Source organism: Nerophis lumbriciformis, linkage group LG01, assembly GCF_033978685.3.
Source record: "Nerophis lumbriciformis linkage group LG01, RoL_Nlum_v2.1, whole genome shotgun sequence".
NCBI classification, from domain to species: domain Eukaryota; kingdom Metazoa; phylum Chordata; class Actinopteri; order Syngnathiformes; family Syngnathidae; genus Nerophis; species Nerophis lumbriciformis.
Window position 1 is genome coordinate 62060001 of NC_084548.2, and position 27263 is coordinate 62087263.

The 27263-nt window shown below is 30.8% G+C and overlaps 1 protein-coding gene across 5 annotated transcripts in view; it reads left to right on the forward strand.

Moving 5' to 3' along the window:
* Positions 1-27263, forward strand: part of magi3a (membrane associated guanylate kinase, WW and PDZ domain containing 3a) — a 279636-nt gene that overhangs the window by 169198 nt on the left and 83175 nt on the right. For all 5 annotated transcript variants that reach the window (XM_061923450.2, XM_061923458.2, XM_061923467.2 and 2 more), the window contains exons 4-6: positions 12753-12959; positions 20058-20217; positions 25593-25672. In XM_061923450.2, coding sequence (XP_061779434.2) covers positions 12753-12959; positions 20058-20217; positions 25593-25672 — 447 coding nt within the window. The remainder of the gene's footprint in view (positions 1-12752; positions 12960-20057; positions 20218-25592; positions 25673-27263) is intronic.

The window sequence follows — 27263 nt, forward strand, 5'->3', positions numbered from 1 at the left end:
ATAAATATATACGAACATGCAGTAGTTTCATAATGAATCTACAAACATGCAGTAGTTTCATAATCAATTTATAAAAACATGCAGTATTTTCATATTACATATTTACAAACATGCAGTATTTTCATAATAAATCCAAACAAAAATGCAGTAGTTTCATAATAAATCCATACAAACATGCAGTAGTTTCATAATAAATATATACAAACATGCAGTAGTTTCATAATAAATATATACGAACATGCAGTAGTTTCATAATAAATCCATACAAACATGCAGTAGTTTCATAATAAATATATACAAACATGCAGTAGTTTCATAATAAATATATACAAACATGCAGTAGTTTCATAATCAATTTATAAAAACATGCAGTATTTTCATATTACATATTTACAAACATGCAGTATTTTCATAATAAATCCAAACAAAAATGCAGTAGTTTCATAATAAATCCATACAAACATGCAGTAGTTTCATAATACATATGTATAAACATGCAGTATTTTCATGATAAATCTATACAAACATGCAGTATTTTCTTGATAAACACAAACATGCAGTATTTTCATAATGAATCTATACAAACATGCAGTAGTTTCATAAGAAATCTATACAAACATGCAGTAGTTTTATAATACATATATACGAACATGCAGTGGTTTCATAATAAATCTACAAACATGCAGTAGTTTCATGATAAATATATAAAACCATGCAGTATTTTCATATTAAATACATACAAACATGCAGTGTTTTCATAAGCTATACAAACATGCAGTAGTTTCATAGTAAATCTATACAAACATGCAGTAGTTTTATAATAAATCTATACAAACATGCAATAGTTTCATATTAAATACATAAAAACATGCAGTATTTTCATATTAAATATATACAAACATGCAGTATTTTCATAAGCTATATAAACATGCAGTAGTTTCATAATAAATCTATACAAACATGCAGTAGTTTCATAATAAATATATAAAAACATGCAGTATTTTCATAACATACTGTATATATACATATATATATAAACATGCAGTATTTTCATAATAAATCTATACCAACATGCAGTATTTCATAATAAATCGATACAAAGATGCATAATTTTTATAAATCTATACAAAGATGCAGTAGTTTCATAATACATAAATACAAACATGCAGTATTTTCATAATAAATGTGATATTTATTTATTATGAAACTACTGCATGTTTCTATATATTTACTATGAAACTACTGCATGTTTGTATAGCTTATGAAAATACAGCATGTTTGTATATATTTAATATGAAAATACTGCATGGTTTTAAATATTATTATGAAACTACTGCATGTTTGTAGATTTATTATGAAACTACTGCATGTTTGTAGATTTATTATGAAACCACTGCATGTTCTTATATATATATTTATTATGAAACTACTGCATGTTTGTATAGATTTATTATGAAACTACTGAATGTTTGTATGGATTCATTATGAACATACTGCATGTTTGTATTTATTTATCATGAAAATACTGCATTTTTGTATAGATTTATTATGAAAATACTACACGTTTGTATACATTTATTATGAAAATACTGAATGTATACAAACGTGTAGTATTTTCATAATAAATGTATACAAACGTGTAGTATTTTTATAATACAAATATAAAAACATGCAGTAGTGTCATAATAAATCTACAAACATGCAGTAGTTTCATAATAAATATATAGAAACATGCAGTAGTTTCATAATAGATATATACAAACATGCAGTAGTTTCATAATAAATATATATTAACATGCAGTAGTTTCATAATACATATGTATAAACATGCAGTATTTTCATGATAAATCTATACAAACATGCAATATTTTCATGATAAACACAAACATGCAGTATTTTCATAATGAATCTATACAAACATGCAGTAGTTTCATAAGAAATCTATACAAACATGCAGTAGTTTCATAATAAATATATACGAACATGCAGTGGTTTCATAATAAATCTACAAACATGCAGTAGTTTCATGATAAATATATAAAACCATGCAGTATTTTCATATTAAATACATACAAACATGCAGTGTTTTCATAAGCTATACAAACATGCAGTAGTTTCATAGTAAATCTATACAAACATGCAGTAGTTTTATAATAAATCTATACAAACATGCAATAGTTTCATATTAAATACATAAACACATGCAGTATTTTCATATTAAAGATATACAAACATGCAGTATTTTCATAAGCTATATAAACATGCAGTAGTTTCATAATAAATCTATACAAACATGCAGTAGTTTCATAATAAATATATAAAAACGTGCAGTATTTTCATAATATACTGTATACATACATATATATATACAAACATGCAGTATTTACATAATAAATCTATACCAACATGCAGTATTTTATAATAAATCGATACAAACATGCATCATTTTTATAAATCTATACAAAGATGCAGTAGTTTCATAATACATAGATACAAACAAGCAGTATTTTCATAATAAATGTGATATTTATTTATTATGAAACTACTGCACGTTTTTATATATTTACTATGAAACTACTGCATGTTTGTATATATTTACTATGAAACTACTGCATGTTTGTATAGTTTATGAAAATACAGCATGTTTGTATATATTTAATATGAAAATACTGCATGTTTTTAAATATTATTATGAAACTACTGCATGTTTGTAGATTTATTATGAAACCACTGCATGTTCATCGAGATATTTATTATGAAACCACTGCATGTTTGTATAGATTTATTATGAAACTACTGAATGTTTGTATGGATTCATTATGTACATACTGCATGTATAGTTTATGAAAATACAGCATGTTTGTATATATTTAATATGAAAATACTGCATGTTTTTAAATATTATTATGAAACTACTGCATGTTTGTAGATTTATTATGAAACCACTGCATGTTCATCGAGATATTTATTATGAAACCACTGCATGTTTGTATAGATTTATTATGAAACTACTGAATGTTTGTATGGATTCATTATGTACATACTGCATGTTTGTATTTATTTATCATGAAAATACTGCATTTTTGTATAGATTTATTATGAAAAAACTACACGTTTGTATACATTTATTATTAAAATACTGAATGTATACAAACGTGTAGTATTTTTATAATAAAAATATAAAAACATGCAGTAGTTTCATAATAAATCTACAAACATGCAGTAGTTTCATAATAAATATATAAAAACATGCAGTATTAAAGTGCTATCTTTTGGAGCTGTTTTCGCAACCGTTTACCCTAGAGTTTACTTTGGTTTGTGACACTTGCTAACTGTTAGCGTGCCAACTTTAGGTTAACATTAAAGTGCTAACCTTTTTAGCTAACTTTACATTTTGTTCTCTAATTACACAGCCATACACCTTCAGTCATATAACTTTGTATGTGACACATGCTAACCGTTAGCATTTTTAAGACACTCGTTAACTGTTAGCGTGCTAACTTTAGCATGCTAGCACGCTAACATTAAAGTGCTAGCTTTTAGAGCTCATTTTGCAACCGTTTAGCCTGGAGTCCTATAACTTGGTATGTGACAGCTGCTAACTGTTAGTGTGCTAACGTTAGCATGCTAGCAAGCTAACTTAAGCATGCAAACTTTTTCATCTCATTTGACACTTTTTTCTCTATTTTCGCAGCCGTGTTACTTGAAATGTGACACATGCTAACTGTTATCATGCTAATGTTTGAACACATGCTAAATGTTAGCATTTTAATCTAAGCATAGTAACATTTTAGGCTCGCTGTGTAGCACAATTTTTACAATTACATCTAAAACTCTCGGATTCAGACAATCGGCAACATCATAAAAGCAAGGCGGCTTCTTGCGACCCCCGGCACAGATAGCAGGCCCATTAACATTTCTGCAGGAATTGTCTAGTTATTATTATTATTGGATGGAATATTTTCATAGTTAGAGCATAAAAATATTTTAACAACCTTCTAAATAATTCCATTTTTATGCCAATGAGGTGAGTGACCCAGTGACTGAACATAACTCGCTTTTTGGGTTCCTGGAACAACGTGTTCGGATGTGGCTATACATGTATTGTACTGATGTGAACCAGGTCATAAGCAATTTGTGCTGTATGAATTATTCATGAGAGAGGCGGAGCTGACATGGATTAGAATCATTCTGTATTAAAAAAAACAAAAAAGACAGCAGGTGTTTGTCTTCAAACAAAAACCAAGACAAACATTGCAACTCTGGCACCTTGTGCAGCAAATATTGTGAAAAAATCTATGCTCAATTCCAATAAATAGATTTTTAAATAATAGGGATTTACTCCCGTTTCTCAAGACCCATAGGGATAACTTATTTCTACCTATTATTTTTTATGTCGTTTCTGCACACCTGGTGAGAAGGAGGGGTCTCACAAAGGTGGATTTCATCAAATCCGTATAGTTTCTTGGGCTTCCAAAACGCCGCCGTAGCGATGTTTGCTGATGAGGCTTGATGTGTTGAAGCGCGATGTTATTTTTCCACCCGGCGCAATGTGTGCAGAACATTTGGCGCAGATGCCACGTGAAAAGTCTTCGTCTTTGTTTACGATGAGCTCAGGGGGACGTCTACGACCTCGTACGAGGTAGGAGAAAAGGAGCGCTTGATACACTCACCCTAACCCGCCTACAGCACTGTACAGTTAATCTCACATCATTGGAGCATTTTTTGTAATAAATATATACAAACATGCAGTATTTTTATAATGAATCTATACAAACATGCGGTATTTTCATAATAAATCTATACAAACATACAGAAGTTTCATAATATTTTCATGATAAATCTATACAAACATGCAGTAGTTTCATAATATTTTCATAATAAATCTATACAAACATGGAGTAGTTTTATAATAAATATATACAAACGTGCAGTATGTTCATAATAAATCTATACAAACATGCAGTATTTTCATAATAAATACATGCAAACATGCAGTATTTTCATAATAAATACATACAAACAGGCAGCATTTTCATAATAAATACATACAAACATGCAGTATTTTCATAATAAATCTATACAAAAATGCTGTATTTTCATAATAAATATATACAAACATGCAGTAGTTTCATAATAAATATATACAAACATGCAGTATTTTCATAGAAAATCAATTCAAACATGCAGTAGTTTCAAAATAAATCTATACAAACATGCAGTAGTTTTATAATATTTTCATAATAAATCTCTACAAACATGCAGTAGTTCCATAATACATTTATACAAACATGCAGTAGTTTCATAATATTTTCATACTAAATCTATACAAAAATGCGGTAGTTTCATAATGAATCTATACAAACATGCAGTATTTTCATAATAAATCGAAACAAAAATGCAGTATTTTTAATAATAAATGTATACAAGCATGCAGTTATTTTCATAATAAATCTATACAAACATGCAGAATTTTAATAATAAATCCATACAAACATTCAGTATTTTCATAATAAATATATACAAACATGCATTATTTTCATAATAAATATATACAAACATGCAGTATTTTATCATAAAACTATACAGACATGCAGTATTTGCTTCATACATCTATACAAACATGCAGTAGTTTCATAATAAATCTATACAGACATGCAGTATTTTCTTCATAAATCTATACAAACATGCAGTAGTTTCATAATAAATCTACAAACATGCAGTAGTTTTATAATACATATATAAAAACATGCAGTCGTTTCATAATAAATATATATACACATGCAGTATTTTCATAACAAATATATACAAACATGCAGTATTTTCATAATCAATCTATACAAACATGCAGTATTTTCATAATAAATCTATACAAACATGCAGTATTTTCATAATAAATATATACAAACATGCAGTATTTTCATAACAAATATATACAAACATGCAGTATTTTCATAATAAATATATACAAACATGCAGTATTTTCATAATAAATGCAGTATTTTTATGACAAATATATACAAACATGTAGTATTTTCATAATAAATGTATACAAAAATGCAGTAGTTTCATAATACATATATATAAACATGCATTATTTTCATAACAAATATATACAAACATAAAATATTTTCATAATATATCTATACAAACATGCAGTATTTTCATAATAAATCTATACAAACATGCAATATTTTAATAAATCTATACAAACGTGCAGTAGTTTCATAATAAATATATACAAACGTGCAGTATTTTCATAATAAATATATACAAACATGCAGTATTTTCATAATAAATATATACAAACATGCAGTATTTTCATAATAAATGCAGTATTTTTATGACAAATATATACAAACATGTAGTATTTTCATAATAAATGTATACAAAAATGCAGTAGTTTCATAATACATATATATAAACATGCATTATTTTCATAACAAATATATACAAACATAAAATATTTTCATAATATATCTATACAAACATGCAATATTTTAATAAATCTATACAAACGTGCAGTAGTTTCATAATAAATATATACAAACGTGCAGTATTTTCATAATAAATATATACAAACATGCAGTATTTTAATAATTAATCCATACAAACATGCAGTATTTTCATAATAAATATATACAAACGTGCAGTATTTTCATAATAAATCTATACAAACATGCAGTATTTTATCATAAATCTATACAGACATGCAGTATTTTCTTCATAAATCTATACAAACATGTAGTACTTTCATAATATATCTATACAAACATGCAGTATTTTATCATAAATCTATACAGACATGCAGTATTTTCTTCATAAATCTATACAAACATGCAGTAGTTTCATAATAAATATATACAAACATGCAGTAGTTTCTTAATAAATCTACAAACATGCAGTAGTTTCATAATAAATATATAAAAACTAGCAGTAGTTTCATAATAAATATATATAAACATGCAGAATTTTCATAACAAATATATACAAACATGCAGTATTGTCATAATAAATCTATACAAACATGCAGTATTTTCATAATAAATATATACAAACATGCAGTACTTTCATAACAAATATATACAAACATGCAGTATTTTCATAATAAATATATATACAAACATGCAGTATTTTCATAATAAATGCAGTATTTTCATAACAATATTTACAAACATGCAGTATTTTCATAATAAATATATACAAACATGCAGTATTTTCATAATACATCTAAACAAAAATGCAGTAGTTTCATAATAAACATATACAAACATGCAGTAGTTTTATAATAAATATATACAAATATGCAGTATTTTCATAACAAATATATACAGACGTGCAGTAGTTTCATAATAAATGTATACAAACGTGCAGTATTTTCATAATAAATCTATACAAACATGCAGTATTTTAATAATAAATCTATACAAACATGCAGTATTTTCATAATAAATCTATACAAACATGCAGTATTTTCATAATAAATCTATACAAACATGCAGTATTTTCATAATAAATCTATACAAACATGCAGTATTTTCATAATAAATCCATGCAAACATGCAGTATTTTCATAATACATATATACAAACATGCAGTATTTTCATAATAAATCTATACAAACATGCAGTATTTTCATAATAAATATATACAAACGTGCAGTATTTTCATAATAAATATATACAAACATGCAGTAGTTTCCTAATAAATCTACAAACATGCAGTATTTTCATAATAAATACATACAAACATGCAGTATTTTCATAATAAATGTAGTATTTTCATAACAAATATTTACAAACATGCAGTATTTTCATAATAAATACATACAAACATGCAGTATTTTCATAATACATATATACATAATAAATCTAAACAAAAATGCAGTAGTTTCATAATAAATATATACAAACATGCAGTAGTTTTATAATAAATATATACAAATATGCAGTATTTATTTATTTATTTATTATTTATTTATTTTCATAACAAATATATACAAACATGCTGTATTTTCATAATAAATCTATACAAACATGCAGTATTTTCATAATAAATCTATACAAACGTGCAGTAGTTTCATAATAAATGTATACAACGTGCAGTATTTTCATAATAAATCTATACAAACATGCAGTATTTTCATAATAAATCTATCCAAACATGCAGTATTTTCATAATTAATCTATACAAACATGCAGTATTTTATTAATAAATGTATACAAACATGCAGTATTTTCATAACAAATATATACAAACATGCAGTATTTTCATAATACATCTATAAAAAACATGCAGTATTGTAATAATACATCTATACACACATGCAGTATTTTCATAATAAATATATACAAACATGCAGTATTTTAATGCTACATCTATACAAACAGGCAGTATTTTCATGCTTTAAAACCCTGTGGTCACGTTTACATGACAACACTGGGCTCCTTTAGGACATTTTAATGTTCCCTCCTCCTAGCGGGTCAGTGGCCTCTTAAAGGAAAGGAGCTCTCGTCGCTCTCTGCACGCGCTCAGTGCAGCCAACTCGTGCCGCCTCAGGCGCCAACGTGACAGCGAAGACTGGAAGGGCGGATCGCATGCTTTAAGAACTTTTTAATAAACAACGTTCTTTGTGGACTTTTGTTCCTGACAATAGATCAGGCTGACATTTGCTTGGCTTGCAATTTGGAACAATGGCGTTTTCAGACAAATGATTAGAGGAGGAATTATGAGGTCGTATCGATAAGTCCGGTAACAATAAAAAATAGCTGCAATTAAAAATGAGTAAAAACGTTCCAATGAGGCGACTATGATGTTGGTGTGTTAGGGCGAGCAAATCAAGCGCACCTTGTAAACTCCTCTGAGTTCATTGTAAACAAACATGGCGTCAATATTGGGGAACTTCTCCTGGAGGGCATTTTGTTTGGAATTTGGATCAAATGTTCTGTGAGATGAGAAAAAAAACCATCACGCTTCAACATATCAAACCTTATCAGCCTCCTGAAACACCTACGAAGTTAAAAGAGGTCGGCTGCGGAAGAATTAGTCAAATCTAAATGTGAAACCTCAAAGATGTGAATAAGTTGTCAATATTGGTCTGGAAAAGCAGGAAGTTATCTTTGTCAGTGTTGGCTTGACAGAAGGGAAATGGGCAATAAAAAAAGGCGATTCTTGTTTATTACAATTCTGAATCGATTCAGATTCTTCAAGAATATTTTTAAAATGTTGTTTTAATGTCATTTCTGTGTTTACTGCAGGTCGTAGGTCAGCAGCCAAGAGAGATTTTGTAACCTGGAAAAGTTGATAAGGTTGATAAGTAAACAATAATAATGAAAAGTAAACAATAAGAGTGTGAAGTCAACAATAACAGAAGTTAACAATAAGAGTGAGAAGTAAACAATAACAGTGAGAAGTAAACACTAACAGTGAGAAGTAAACAATAACAGTGAGAATAAGAGTGAGAAGTAAACAATAACAGTGAGAAGTAAACAACAAGAGTGGAAAAGTAAACAATAACAGTGAGAAGTAAACAATAAGAGTGAGAAGTAAACGATAACAGTGAGAAGTAAACAATAACAGTGAGAAGTAAACAATAAGAGGGGGAAAGTAAACAATAAGAGTGAGAAGTAAACGATAACAGTGAGAAGTAAACAATAACAGTGAGAAGTAAACAATAAGAGGGGGAAAGTAAACAATAACAGTGAGAAGTAAACAATAAGAGTGATGAGTAAACAATAACAGTGGGAAGTTAACAATAACAGTGAGAAGTAAACAATAACAGTGAGAAGTAAACACTAACAGTGAGAATAAGAGTAAGAAGTTAACAATAACTGTGAGAAGTAAACAAAAGTGAGAAGTAAACAAAAGTGAGAAGTCAACAATAACAGTGAGGAGTAAACAATAAGAATGGAAAAGTAAACAATAACAGTGAGAAGTAAACAATAAGAGTGAGAAGTAAACAATACGAGTGAGAAGTATACAATAACAGTGAGAAGTAAACAATAATAGTGAGAAGTAAACAGAAGGGAAAATAAACAATAACAGTGAGAATAAGAGTAATAAGTAAACAATAACAATGAGAAGTAAACAATAACCGTGAGAAGTAAACAAGAGTAAGAAGTAAACAATAACAGTGAGAAGTAAACAATAACAGTGAGAAGTAAACAATAACAGTGAGAATTAAACAATAACAGTGAGCAGTAAACAAGAGTGAGAAGTAAACAACAACAGTGAGAAGTAAACAACAACAGTGAGAAGTAAACAATAACATAGAGAAGTAAACAATAACAGTGAGGAGTAAACAAGAGTGAGAAGTAAACCATAACAGTGAGAAGTAAACAATACGAGTGAGAAGTCAACAATAAGAGTGAGAAGTCAACAATAAGAGTGAGAAGTAAACAATAACAGAAGTAAACAATAAGAGTGAGAAGTAAACAATAACAGTGAGCAGTAAACAAGAGTGAGAAGTACAAAAAAAATAACAGTGAGAAGTAAACAATACGAGTGAGAACTAAACAATAACAGTGAGAAGTAAACAACAACAGTGAGAAGTAAACAATAAGAGTGTGAAGTAAACAATAAGAGTGAGAAGTAATCAATAAAAGTGTGAAGTAAAAAATAAGAGTGTGAAGTAAACAATAAGAGTGAGAAGTAAACAATAAGAGTGAAAAGTAAACAATAAAAGTGTGAAGTAAAAAATAAGAGTGTGAAGTAAACAATAAGAGTGAGAAGTAAACAATAAGAGTGAGAAGTAATCAATAAAAGTGTGAAGTAAACAATAAGAGTGTGAAGTAAACAATAACAGTTAGAAGTAAACAATAAGAGTGAGAAGTAAACAATAAGAGTGGAAAAGTAAACAATAAGAGTGAAAAGTAAACAATAAGAGTGAAAAGTAAACAATAAGAATGATAAGTAAACAATAAGAGTGAGAAGTAATCAATAAAAGTGTGAAGTAAACAATAAGAGTGTGAAGTAAACAATAAGAGTGAGAAGTAAACAATAAGAGTGAAAAGTAAACAATAAAAGTGTGAAGTAAAAAATAAGAGTGTGAAGTAAACAATAAGAGTGAGAAGTAAACAATAAGAGTGAGAAGTAATCAATAAAAGTGTGAAGTAAACAATAAGAGTGTGAAGTAAACAATAACAGTTAGAAGTAAACAATAAGAGTGAGAAGTAAACAATAAGAGTGGAAAAGTAAACAAGAGTGAAAAGTAAACAATAAGAGTGAAAAGTAAACAATAAGAATGATAAGTAAACAATAAGAGTGAGAAGTAATCAATAAAAGTGTGAAGTAAACAATAAGAGTGTGAAGTAAACAATAAGAGTGAGAAGTAAACAATAAGAGTGAAAAGTAAACAATAAAAGTGTGAAGTAAAAAATAAGAGTGTGAAGTAAACAATAAGAGTGAGAAGTAAACAATAAGAGTGAGAAGTAATCAATAAAAGTGTGAAGTAAACAATAAGAGTGTGAATTAAACAATAACAGTTAGAAGTAAACAATAAGAGTGAGAAGTAAACAATAAGAGTGGAAAAGTAAACAATAAGAGTGAAAAGTAAACAATAAGAGTGAAAAGTAAACAATAAGAATGATAAGTAAACAATAAGAGTGAGAAGTAAACAATAAGAGTGAGAAGTAAACAAGAGTGAGAAGTAAACAAGAGTGAGAAGTAAACAATAAGAGTGAGAAGTAAACGATAACAGTGAGAAGTAAACGATAAGAGTGAGACGTAAACAATAGGAGTGTGAAGTAAGCAATAACAGTTAGAAGTAAACAATAAGAGTGAGAAGTAATCAATAAAAGTGTGAAGTAAAAAATAAGAGTGTGAAGTAAACAATAAGAGTGAGAAGTAAACAATAAGAGTGAGAAGTAATCAATAAAAGTGTGAAGTAAACAATAAGAGTGTGAAGTAAACAATAAGAGTGAGAAGTAAACAATAAGAGTGAAAAGTAAACAATAAAAGTGTGAAGTAAAAAATAAGAGTGTGAAGTAAACAATAAGAGTGAGAAGTAAACAATAAGAGTGAGAAGTAATCAATAAAAGTGTGAAGTAAACAATAAGAGTGTGAAGTAAACAATAACAGTTAGAAGTAAACAATAAGAGTGAGAAGTAAACAATAAGAGTGGAAAAGTAAACAAGAGTGAAAATTAAACAATAAGAGTGAAAAGTAAACAATAAGAATGATAAGTAAACAATAAGAGTGAGAAGTAAACAATAAGAGTGAGAAGTAAACAAGAGTGAGAAGTAAACAAGAGTGAGAAGTAAACAATAAGAGTGAGAAGTAAACGATAACAGTGAGAAGTAAACGATAAGAGTGAGACGTAAACAATAGGAGTGTGAAGTAAGCAATAACAGTTAGAAGTAAACAATAAGAGTGAGAAGTACACAATAAGAGTGAGAAGTAAACAATAAGAGTGAGAAGTAAACAATAACAGTCTGCCTGACTTTGCCTCCAGACTTCTTCTGATAGTCTGAACTTGTCATGTGTCTCCTCGTCAGCTGACATTACTGCCACAAGTGGTGGGAAGTGTGTATTACAACTAGGGATGGGTACCCAATCCGGTGCTTCTTTTGGCACCAACCAAATCTCGCTGGTCCTACCGGGCACCGATTCACGTGACTCCGTGTTACGGTGCCTGGGTGGTACGTGACGTCACACTCGGCAATCACTCCAGCAGCACTGAGAGCGGACTCAGCCAAACCGACGCTATGTGATGTCGGTACGTATATAAAATAGTTACATGCTCTCCCTTGCAGGAAACTACTACGGCACACCCAAACCGCCTGCGGAGCCCAGTCCTGTGCAGCTGGACCTGGTGGACCAGGTCTTGTTTGACGAGGACTTCGACGCCGAAGTCCAACGCAAGCGCACCACGTCGGTCAGCAAGATGGACAGGAAGGACAGCGCCGCCCCCGAGGACGAGGACGAGGAGGACAGGCCGCCCACGGTCAACGGACAAGTTGGTGAGACACTACTTTGTCACGCAAAACTGTAGGACAAGGACAACACGGACTTGGACTCCCTGGGTGATACATAGTCCAGCACAGGGGTGTCCAAAGTTTTTCCCCTGAAAAATTTAAAACATGCGGTGGCCGTTTTGAGATTTTTCATTTTTAAAACCAATGCAATATATATTGGAGGGCTGCCCTCAATTTTTGAACACTAAAGGTCCCGGGGACCCAAAAGGGTCCCAGTCATTAAAGTGTTCAAAATAAGTCAAATATTAATATATTTTTATTTACTTTGAGTGCTCAGACATTTATAGATCTTTTATTTGATCTTTTAAAGGGCATAAAACATGAGAACTATAAACATTATGTCAACAAATCATTTATAGATTTGTTGACATAATGTTTAGAGTTCTTATGTTTTAGGCCCTTTTTGTCAATACCCTTTTTTTTTTAAATAGGAAAAACACAAAATATGAAGTCACAGTAAAAGTCCCAGGGATCCAAAAGGGTCCCTATGCTTAAAGTCTTCAAAATAAGTCAAATGTTAATATATATTTATTTACTTTCAACGCTCAGACATTTATAGATCAACTTCAGATCTATTTGTTGACATAATGTTTACATTTTTTTATGCCCTTTTTGTCAAAACTCTTTTTTTTTTAAAGGAAAAACACAAAATCTGCAATATTTTTCCCAAACATTTTTTCAAAATGTAATATTTGATGTGAAGTAATTGGTGCCTTTAAAAGTTCAATAAATCATAGAAACATTAATTTTGATTCGTTATTATTTTTTCAGTTTAAAATAAAGTCACATTAAAGGTCTTGGGGACCCAAAAGGGTCCCAGTCATGAAAGTGTTCAAAATAGGTTATATATCAATATATATTTTTATTTTAATGCTTAAATATCTTTACATTAACTTCAGATCTATCCATCGATTATAATTGTTTATTATTTTGTATTTATGTTTTATGACCTCTGTGTGGAAACCCTGTTTTTTTTAATAGGAAAAGCACAAAATATGCAATATTTCCCCTAGAAATATGGAATATTTTATGTAAAGTAGTTGGAGCCTTAAATAGGTAAACAATTCAAAACCACATCAATTTTATTTCATTATTATTTTTTCAACAATGACAGTTTAAAAAAAGTCACACTAAAGGTCCTGGGGACCCAAAAGGGTCCCAGTCATTAAAGTCTTCAAAATAAGTCAAATATTAATACATATGTATTTACTTTCAACACTCAGACATTTATAGATCAACTTCAGATCTATTTGTTGACATAATGTTTACATTGTTTTATGCCCTTTTTGTCAAAACTCTTTTTTTTTTTTAGGAAAAACACAAAATATGCAATATTTTTCCCAAATTTTTTTTTAAAATGTAATATTTTATGTGAAGTAATTGGAGCGTTAAAAAGGTCAATAATTCATAGCAACATTAATTTAATTAAAAAACAACTTCAGATCTACTTGTTGACATAACGATTACATTGTCTTATGCCCTTTTTGTCAAAACCCTTTTTTTCAAAATAGGAAAAACACTAAATATGCAATATTTTCCCCCCAAAAATGTTCAAAGTGTAGTATTTGATATGAAGTAATTGGAGCTTTAAAAAGGTCAATAATTTATAGCAACATTGATTTTGATTCATTGTTTTTTTTTTTCAACAATGACAGTTTGAAAAAAAAAAGTCACACTAAAGGTCCCAGGGACCCAAAAGGGTCCCAATCCTTAAAGTCTTCAAAAATAAGTCAAATATTAATGTATATGTATTTACTTTCAACGCTCAGACATTTATAGATCAACTTCAGATCTATTTGTTGACATAACGGTTACATTGTTTTATGCCCTTTTTGTCAAAACTCTTCTTTTTTTTGGGGGGAAAAACACAAAATCTGCAAAATTTTCCCCAAATTTTTTTTCAAAATGTAATATTTGATGTGAAGTAATTTGGCCTTAAAAAGGTCAATAATTCATAGCAACATTAATTTTGATTCTTTATTATTTTTTCAGTTTAAAATAAAGTCACACTAAAGGTCTTGGGGACCCAGTCATGAAAGTGTTCAAAATAGGTTATATATCAATATATATTTTAATTGTAATGCTTGAATATCTTTACATTAACTTCAGATCTATCCATCGATTATAATTGTTTAATATTTTGTATTTATGTTTTATGACCTCTGTGTGGAAACCGTGTTTTTTTTAATAGGAAAAGCACAAAATATGCAATATTTCCCCCAGAAATATGGAATATTTGACGTAAAGTAGTTGGAGCCTTAAATAGGTAAACAATTCAAAACCACATCAATTTTATTTCATTATTATTTTTTCAACAATGACAGTTTAAAAAAAAGTCACAATAAAGGTTCTGGGGACCCAAAAGGGTCCCAGTCATTAAAGTGTTCAAAATAAGTCAAATATTAATATATATTTATTTACTTTGAGTGCTCAGACATTTATAGATCTTTTATTTTATCTTTTAAAGGGCATAAAACATGAGAACTATAAACATTATGTCAACAAATGTATAGATTGGTTGACATAATGTTTATAGTTCTTATGTTTTATGCCCTTTTTGTTAATACCATTTTTTTTTAAATAGAAAAAACACAAAATATGAAGTCACACTAAAGTCCCACTAAAGGTCCCAGGGATCCAAAAGGGTCCCAATCCTTAAAGTCTTCAAAATAAGTCAAATATTAATATATATGTATTTACTTTCAATGCTCAGACAATTATAGATCACTTCAGATCTATTTGTTGACATAACGTTTACATTGTTTTATGCCCTTTTTGTCAAAACTTTTTTTTTTTTAAGAAAAACTCAAAATCTTGTTTAGCTTAAATAGGTAAACAACTCAAAACCACATCAATTGTATTTCATTATTATTTTTTCAACAATGACAGTTTAAAAAAAGTCCCACTAAAGGTCCTGGGGACCCAAAAGGGTCCCAGTCATTAAAGTGTTCAAAATAAGTCAAATATCAATATATATATGTATTTACTTTCAACGCTTAGACATTTATAAATCAACTTCCTATCTACTTGTTGACATAACGATTACATTGTTTTATGCCCTTTTTGTCAAAACCTTTTTTTCAAATAGGAAAAACACAAAATATGCAATATTTTCCCCCAAAAAATGTTCAAAGGGTAGTATTTGATGTGAAGTAATTGGAGCTTTAAAAAGGTCAATAATTTATAGCAACATTGATTTTGATTCATTTTTATTTTTTCAACAATGACAGTTTAAAAAAAAAAGTCACACTACAGGTCCTGGGGACCCAAAACGGTCCCAGTCCTTAAAGTGTTCAAAATAAGTCAAATATTAATATATATGTATTTACTTTCAACGCTCAGACATTTATAGATCAGCTTCATCTATTTGTTGACATAACTTTTACATTGTTTTACGTCCTTTTTGTCAATACCCATTTTTTTTTATATAGAATAAACACAAAATATGAAATATTTTCCCTAAAGAATTTTTCTAAGTGGAATATTTGATGTGAAGTAATTGGAGCCTTGAAAAAGGTCATTAATTCATAGCAACATTGATTTTGATTCATTATTATTTTTTCAACAATGACAGTTTAAAAAAAAGTGTCACCAAAGGTCCCATTAAAAGTGTTCAAAATAAGTAAACAATAATATATATTCATTAACTTTAAACGCTCAGACATGTATAGATCAACTTCAGATCTATTTGTTGACATAACGTTTACATTGTTTTATGTCCTTTTTGTCAAACCCTTTTTTTTTTAAATATGAAAAACACAAAATAAGCAATATTTTCCCCAAAAAATGTTTAAAGCGGGATATTTGATGTGAAGTAATTGGAGCTTGAAAAAGGTCAATAATTCATAGCAACATTGATTTTGAGTCTTTATTATTTTTTGAACAATGACAGTTTAAAAAAAAGTGTCACCAAAGGTCCCAGTCAAAGTGTTCAAAATAAGTAAACAATAATATATATTTATTAACTTTAAACGCTCAGACATGTATAGATCAACTTCAGATCTATTTGTTGACATAACGTTTACATTGTTTTATGTCCTTTTTGTCAAACCCTTTTTTTTTTAAATATGAAAAACACAAAATAAGCAATATTTTCCCCCAAAAATGTTTAAAACCGGATATTTGATGTGAAGTAATTGGAGCTTGAAAAAGGTCAATAATTCATAGCAACATTGATTTTGATTCTTTATTATTTTTTGAACAATGACAGTTTAAAAAAGGTCACACTAAATGTCCCGGGGACCCAATAGGGTCCCAGTCATTAAAGTCTTCAAAGTAAGTCAAATATTAATATATATTTATTTACTTTCAACGCTCAGACATTTATAGATCAACTTCATCTATTTGTTGACATAACGTTTATATGTTCTTATGTTTTATGCCTTTTTGTCAATACCCTTTTTTTTTTTAAATAGGAAAAACACAAAATAAGCGATATTTACCCCAAAAAATGTTCAAAGTAGAATATTTGATGTGAAGTAATTGGCGCCTTAAAAAGGTCAATAATTCATAGCAACATTGACTTTGATTCAATATTATTTTTTCAACAATGACATTTAAAAAAAAAAGTCACACTAAAGGTCACGGGGATCCAAAAGGTTCCCAATATTTAAAGTGTTCAAAAAGAGTAAAAAAAATAATATATATGTATTTACTTTCAACGCTCAGACATTTATAGATCAACTTCAGATCTATTTGTTGACATAACGTTTACATTGTTTTATGCCCTTTGTGTCAAAACTCTTTTTTTTTTTTTTAAATAGGAAAATCACAAAATATGCAATATTTCCCCCAAAAAATGTTTAAAGCGGGATATTTGATGTGAAGTAATTGGAGCTTTAAAAAGGTCAATAAGTCATGGCAACATTAATTTTGATTATTTATTATTTGTTCAACAATGACACTTAAAAAAAAAAAAAAGTCCCACTAAAGGTCCCGGGACCCAAAGGGGTCCAAGTCATTAAAGTGTTCAAAATAAGTCAAATATATATACACAGTGTGTATATATATATATATATATATATATATATATATATATATATATATATATATATATATATATATATATATATATATATATATATATTTACTTTCAACGCTCAGAAATTTATAGATCAACTTCAGATCTATTTGTTGAATAGCAACATTAATTTTGATTCTTTATTATTTTTTCAGTTTAACAAAAAGTCACACTAAAGGTCTTGGGGACCCAAAAGGCGAAGTGTCAAAAATAGGTCATATATCAATATGTATTTTACTTGTATTGCTTAAATATCTTTACATTAACTTCAGATCTATCAATCGATTACATTTTTGTATAATTATTTATTGTGTTTTATGACCTTTGTGTAAAAACCCAGTTTTTTTTAATGGGAAAAACTCAAAATATGCAATATTTCCCCCAGAAATATGGAATATTTGATGTAAAGTACTTGGAGCCTTAAATAGGTGAACAATTATAAACCACATTTATTTTATTTTATTATTTATTTCACAAAAAATGTGAAATCTAATTTTTTTTTTTTTTAAATCACACTAAGGGTCCCACTGATAAAAGTATTAAAAAATGTGTGTTATTAAAGTCAACATTACAAGTTTCAGTCGTATAATTTGACCTGTTTGCTCTTTTATTACACTTTTTTATGTTTTTTTGTTAAAATTATCTTTAGAATGTGACATCAAAAAATTGGCTGCAGGCCACAAATGGCCCCGGGGCCGCACTTTGGACACCCTTGATCTATCACTTGTTTACATTGTTCATCAATCAGTGCATGTTAGCTACACTCACATTTAATGCTAACACAATGATGATGATACTAACATGCTGACACGGCAATGATGTTAACATAGCGATGATGTTAACACAGTGATGATGCTAACATGCTAAGATAGCGATGATTTTGACACAGCTATGATGTTAACACAGTGATGATGCTAACACAGTGATGATGCTAACACAATGAAGATGCTAAAACGGTGATGATGCTAACACATTCATGATGCTAACATGTTAATGATGCTAACACAGTGATGATGTTAATCATGCTAACACAGTGATGACGCTAACACAGTGATGACGCTGACACAGTGATGATGCTAACACAATGATGATGCTAACACGGTGATGAAGCTCACATGGTGATGATGCCAACACGGTGATGATGCTAACACAGTGATGAAGCTAACACAGCGATGATGCAAACACGGCGATGATGCTAACACGGCGATGATGCTAACACGGTGATGATGCTAACACGGTGATGATGCTAACACTGGGATGATGCTAACACAATGATGATGCAAACACAGTGATGATGCAAACACGGCAATGACGCTAACACGTTAATAACGCTAAGACGGTGAGAATGCTAACGCAATGACGACGCTAACACAATGATGCTGCAAACATAGCAATGATGCTAACATGTTGATGACGTTAACATGTTGATGACGTCAACACGGTGATGATGCTACCACAATAATGATGCAACACAGTGATGATGCAAACACGTTGATGATGCCAACACGTTAATGACGCTAACAGGGTGATGATACCAACACAATGATGATGCAAACATGGCGATGATGCCGACACGTTGATGACGCTAACACATTGATGACGTTAACACGGTAATGATGTTAACACAGCGATGATGCTAACTGGATGATGATGCAAACACAGCGATGATGCTAACACGGCGATGATGCTAACACAGTGATGATGCTAAAGCGTTGGTCAGCTCCATGTTGCCCGTGAGGCACATCACAGTAAATCACCGCTGACATGCTATGCCAATCGCTAGGCTCTTTTTCGTGTACACTTTCTGTCGTCTCTCTCTCTCTTTCTTTTTCTCTCTTTCTCTCTCTCTCCACACTTCCTCCTCTTCTGCTGGGATAAAAGTGTCCATCACGTCCATCAGCATCAGCAGGGCAGCATGCAAGGTGCCCAGAGAAGGTCCAACGCTTCCACCTTCTCACCTCCCATCTCCTTCTCTTTCTACCACCTGCCCTACCCCTACTCCCAACCCATCCCCCTCTCCGTGTCCCTGCCCGTGTCCCTGGCGGCATGTCGGACCACGATAGACCACGCGGACAAGGCGGAGTGGAGGAGGACGGTGCCCAGCTACAACGCCGCCGTGGACCCGCGAGCGTGGAGCGCCACGGCGCAGGACGACGGCCAGGAGCCGCTGCCCAAAAACTGGGAGATGGCCTACACCGACAGCGGCATGGTCTACTTCATAGAGTAAGTCTGAGACCTCCTAGTCTTGCCTCACGTGCTCACCCATCTTCTCCTCAATTCTTCTATTGCCTGATCAATAATAATGATTATATTGCCTGATCAATAACAATTCTTCTAATTCCTGATCAATAACAATTCCTCTATTGCCTGATCAATAAGAATAATTCTAATTCCTGATTAATAACAATTCTTCTAATTCCTGATCAATAACAATTCTTCTATTTCCTGATCAATAACAATTATTCTATTGCTTGATCAGATCAATAATAATTATTTGACTGCCTGATCAATAACGATACTTCTATTTTCTGATCAATAACAATTCTTCTATTGCCTGATCAATAACAATTATTCTACTGCCGGATCAATAATAATGATTTGACTGCCTGATCAATAACGATTATTCTATTTCCTGATCAATAACAATTATTCTATTGCCTGATCAATAACAAGTATTCTACTTCCTGATCATTAATAATAATTTGACTGCCTGATCAATAACGATTCTTCTATTTCCTGATCAATAACATTTCTTCTATTGCCTGATCAATAACAATTATTCTACTGCCGGATCAATAACAAATCTTCTATTGCCTGGTCAATAACAATTATTGTACTTCCTGATCAATAACAATTCTTCTAATTCCTGATCAATAATAGGTATTCGATTTCCTGATCAATAACAATTATTCTATTGCCTGATCAATAACAATTCTTATTTTGCCTGATCAATAACAATTCTTCTATTTCCTGATAAATAACAATTATTCTAATTCCTGATCAATAACAATTATTCTATTGCCTGATCAGATCAATAATAATTATTTGACTGCCTGATCAATAACGATTCTTCTATTTTATGATCAATAACAATTCTTCTATTGCCTGATCAATAACAATTATTCTACTGCCGGATCAATAATAATGATTTGACTGCCTGATCAATAACGATTATTCTATTTCCTGATCAATAACAATTATTCTATTGCCTGATCAATACCAATTATTCTACTTCCTGATCAATAATAATAATTTGACTGCCTGATCAATAACGATTATTCTATTTCCTGATCAATAATATTTCTTCTATTGCCTGACCAATAACAATTATTCTACTGCCGGGTCAATAACAAATCTTCTATTGCCTGATCAATAACAATTATTCTACTTCCTGATCAATAACAATTATTCTAATTCCTTATCAATAATAGGTATTCGATTTCCTGATCAATAACAATTATTCTATTGCCTGATCAAAAACAATTATTCTAATTCCTGATCAATAACAATACTTCTATTGCCTGATCAATAACAATTTTCCTACTTCCTGATCAATAACAATTATTCTATTGCCTGATCAGATCAATAATAATTATTTGACTGCCTGATCAATAACGATTCTTCTATTTCCTGATCAATAAAAATTATTCTATTGCCTGATCAATAACAATTATTCTACTGCCGGATCAATAACAATTCTTCTATTGGCTGATCAATAACAAAGCTTCTATTGCCTGATCAATAACAATTATTCTACTTCCTGATCAATAACAATTCTTCTAATTCCTGATCAATAACAATTCTTCTATTGCCAGATCAATAACAATTATTGTACTTCCTGATCAATAACAATTTGTCTATTGCCTAATCAATAACAATTATTTGACTGCCTGATCAATAACAAATATTTTATTTCCTGATCAATAGTGATTATTCTATTTCCTGATTAATAACAATTTTTCTATTGCCTGATCATTAACAATTATTTGACTGCCTGATCAATAACAATTCTTCTCATTCCTGATCAATAAGAATGATTCTATTTCCTGATCAATAACCATTCTTGTTTCAAAAATTTAGTGCAAAATAATTCAGTGTATAACATATTAAAATAAACCAAATTCAGTATTGAGTGTATAAAAATTCTGTGCAAAATAATTAAATATATAAAAATTAAATACAAAACAAATTCAGTATTCAGTGTATGAAAGTTCAGTGCAAAATAATTCATTGTAAAAAAAATTAAATATTAAACAAATTCAGTATTCAGTGTATAAGAATTCAGCCATCCATCCATTTTCTACCGCTTGTCCCTTTTTTGGGGTCACGGGGAGTGCTGGAGCCTATCTCAGCTGCATTAAAAATTCAGTGCAAAATAATTCAGTGTATAAAAATTAAATATAAAACAAATTCAGTATTCAGTGTATAAAAAATTTAGTGCAAAATAATTCAGTGTATAAAAAAATTAAATAAACCAAATTCAGTATTCAGTGGATAAAAATTCAGTGCAAAATAATTAAATGTATACAAATTGAATACAACAACAAATTCAGTATTCAGGGTATATAAATTCAGTGCAAAATAATTCACTGTAAAAAATGTTTATATAAAACACATTCAGTATTCAGTGTATAAAAATTCATCCATCCATCCATTTCCTACCGCTTGTCCCTTTTTGGGGTCGCGGGGGGTTCTGGAGCCTATCTCAGCTGCATTAAAAATTCAGTGCAAAATAATTCAGTGTATAAAAATTAAATATAAAACAAATTCAGTATTCAGTGTATAAAAAAATTTGTGCAAAATAATTCAGCGTATAAAAAATTTAAATGAACCAAATTCAGTCATCAGTGGATAAAAATTCAGTGCAAAATAATTAAATGCATACAAATTGAATATAACAACAAATTCAGTATTCAGGGTATATAAATTCAGTGCAAAATAATTCACTGTAAAAAAAATTATATAAAACACATTCAGTATTCAGTGTATAAAAATTCATCCATCCATCCATTTTCTACCGCTTGTCCCTTTTTGGGGCCGCAGGGGGTGCTGGAGCCTATCTCAGCTGCATTAAAAATTCAGTGCAAAATAATTCAGTGTATAAAAATTAAATATAAAACAAATTCAGTATTCAGTGTATAAAAAATTTAGTGCAAAATAATTCAGCGTATAAAAAATTTAAATAAACCAAATTCAGTATTCAGTGGATAAAGATTCAGTGCAAAATAATTAAATGTATACAAAATGAATATAACAACACATTTAGTATTCAGGCTATATAAATTCAGTGCAAAATAATTCACTGTAAAAAAATTTATATAAAACAAATTCAGTATTCAGTGTATACAAATTCATCCATCCATCCATTTTCTACCGCTTGTCCCTTTTTGGGGTCGCAGGGGGTGCTGGAGCCTATCTCAGCTGCATTAAAAATTCAGTGCAAAATAATTCAGTGTATAAAAATTAAATATAAAACAAATTCAGTATTCAGTGTATAAAAATGTAGTGCAAAATAATTCAAATGTGGTGGGTCAAATTATGTTTATGATTTAAAGTTTTGTATTTTAACAAACTGAATTTCGTTATTTGTTTGACTGAAATTGGCCTTATTATTTGAAGTAAATCAAATTCAGTTCATAAAAACACAAAAAAATCGGTATCCAAAAAAATATTTCCTAATAAAGACACAAATAAACTTTCATATTCCAGGCCTGACTGTAGTAAATAAATTGCTGTCAATTATGAATTATTAATAATAAATGGAATATTGTCACGGCAGGAGCGTATAAAAGTTGTTTAGGACCTTTTAATTATAGTTTTTAAGAATATGAGAGGCGTGCAGACATGAAATATGACCCACATGGTCACCTTTACGCTCGTCTACTCCAACATAATAATCCAAAATAAGACGTTTACTGTACTGACTGTAGAAGCCAAGTTGTCATCCACTTAAAACTGCTTAACATAGGCTAAAATATACAAAGCCCAAAAAAAGTTGGCACGTTGTATAAGTAGTAAATAAAAACAGAATACAATGATTTGCAAATCCTTTTCAACTTATATTCAATTGAATGACTGCAAAGACAAGATACTTAATGTTCAAACTGGCGAATAATCATTAACTTAGAATTTAATGGCAGCAACACATCGCAAAAAAAGTTGTCACAGGGGCATTTTTTACCACTGTGTTACATGGCCTTTCCTTTTAACAACACTCAGTAAACGTTTGGGAACTGAGGAGACACATTTCTGAAGCTTTTCAGGTGGAATTCTTTCCCATTCTTGCTTGATGTACAGCTTAAGTTGTTCAACAGTCCGGGGGTCTCCGTCTGTTGTGGTATTTTAGGCTTCATAATGTGCCACATTTTCAATGGGAGACAGGTCTGGACTACAGGCAGGCCCCGCACGCTTTTACTATGAAGCCACACTGTAGCTTGGCATTGTCTTGCTGAAATAAGCAGGGGCGTCCATGATAACGTTGCTTGGATGGCAACATTTGTTGCTCCAAAACCTGTATGTACCTTTCAGTATTAATGGCGCCTTCACAGATGTGTAAGTTACCCATGTCATGGGCACTAATACACCCCCATTCCATCACACATGCTGGCTTTTCAACTTTGCGCCTATAACAATCCGGATGGTTCTTTTCCTCTTTGTTCCGGAGGACAGGACGTCCACAGTTTCCAAAAACAATTTGAAATGTGGATTCGTCAGACCACAGAACACTTTTCCACTTTGCATCAGTCCATCTTGGATGAGCTCGGGCCCAGCGAGGCCGGCAGCGTTTCTGGGTGTTGTTGATAAATGGCTTTGGCTTTGCTTAGTAGGGTCGTATCTTGCACTTACAGATGTAGCGACCAACTGTAGTTACTGACAGTGGTTTTCTGAAGTGTTCCTGAGCCCATGTGGTGATATCCTTTACACACTGATGTCGCTTGTTTATGCAGTACAGCCTGAGGGATCGAAGGTCACAGGCTTAGCTGCTTACGTGCAGTGATTTCTCCAGATTCTCTGAACCCTTTGATGATATTACGGACCGTAGATGGTGAAATCCCTAAATTCCTTGCAATAGCTGGTTGAGAAAGGTTTTTCTTGAACTGTTCAACAATTTGCTCACGCATTTGTTGACAAAGTGGTGACCCTCGCCCCATCCTTGTTTGTGAATGACTGAGCATTTCATGGAATCTACTTTTATACCCAATCATGGCACCTACCTGTTCCCAATTAGCCTGTTCACCTGTGGGATGTTCCAAATAAGTGTTTGATGAGCATTCCTCAACTTTCTCAGTCTTTTTTGCCACTTGTGCCAGCTTTTTTGAAACATGTTGCAGGCATCAAATTCCAAATGAGCTAATATTTGCAGAAAATAACAAAGTTTTCCAGTTGGAACATTAAATATCTTGTCTTTGCCGTCTATTCAATTCAATATAAGTTGAAAAGGATTTGTAAATTATATAGTATTCTGTTTTTATTTACCTTTTACACAACGTGCCAACTTCACTGGTTTTGGGTTTTGTACAATGTCAACATTACCGCCATGTTTGGTTTAAATCCAAGTGTGATATTTATTTCTAAATTTGGATGTTGTCTCTGCGCAGCCACAACAGCAAAACCACCACCTGGCTGGACCCGCGACTCGCCAAGAAGGCCAAGGCTGCGGAGAAATGCGAGGAAGGAGGTGAGATATCATCACACAGGTGACTTGTTCATGATGCTTCCAAAACTTTCACCGACTCACGGAGGTTTTGAATAAAAAACTGCCGAGCAAGCGAGGTCTGTAAATGATGCGAGCCGAGACCGCTAATACCACGCCACCTGAGCTCACCCTTTAGAGCACAGCTGTAACTTCCTGCCACTAAACCTTCGGAGAATAGTTCTCTATGTTTACATGTTTTCATTTATTCATCCGCCGCTTAAAAGACCTAACCTCAATTTTGACCTCCTGCTAAACTACTGGCTGGTGTCGCACCTCCCCTTTATCTCTAAAATCTACTGGCTGCTGTCGCACCTCCCCTTTATCTCTAAAATCATCCAAAAAAACATTGTTGCACAGCAGCTAAATGAATACTTTGGGTCTAACAATCTTTGTGAACCTTTTCAGTCAGGTTTCATTTTCACACTTTGGTCCTAAAAATATGAATAATTATCGAAATCGACTACTATCAAACACTTATATAATGATACAGTTTTCAGCCATATCGCCCAGCCCTAGTGATATGCCCTCAAATCTATATCATGATACATATTGCAGCCTTCTGCTCACAATATATTATAATATATTACCATACAATAATATTAATATTATATGTACAATATATTTGGCATATAATTGATTATAAAATAATTTTAAAAAGGTTAATAAAGGTTTTCTAATTTAACTGCTGCAAATGCAGTAAAATTGCATAATTTCTGGTTGTATTGTTTTATCAAAACAATGATTCATGCTAATTTCCTGTTAATATTAGCTTACTTCCTGTTTTAACAGGAAGTAGTATATTCTACCTACACTTGTGTTCAAATGTAATAATCACTTATTCTTCTCTTCTTTGATACTTTACGTAAGTTTTGGCCGACACTACACTATTTGGGTATGGATCCGATACCAAGTCGTGACAGGGGCAGTATCGGTCTTACCCATGCCGATACTGATACTTCACATTTTCCATATCATTATATGATTACATTTTTGAGCACAGTTATAATCGGTCATGAAGACAAGATGGCGGTGTAAAATTATCAATTAAATATTTTAAATTGTTTCCTTATTCATTTTCATAACATACAGTATTTTGATGGAAATAAAGTCAAAAGTGCAAAAAAAAAAAATCTAAATAAATAAAAAATAATATTGGCTCTGAATTAAATATTTTATTTTGTATCCAGTATTTTAATTCCTTTTAGTTTGTAATCAATAATAAAAAACACACAAAAAAAATGATAATAAAATATTGATCTAATCACTATTGTATCGGCCATATACTGATACTCTACTTGGTATCGTTACTGTCGATATTTGTATCGTTCCTGTTAATATCTGCTTACTTCCTGTTTTAACAGGAAGTAATATGTTCTACCTACAGTTGTGTTCAAATGTAATAATCACTTATTATTCTCGTCTTTGATACTTTACCTAAGTTTTGGCCGACACTACACTATTTGGGTATGGATCCGATACCAAGTCGTGACAGGGGCAGTATCGGTCTTACCCATGGCGATACTGATACTTCACATTTTCCATATCATTATATGATTACATTTTTGAGCACAGT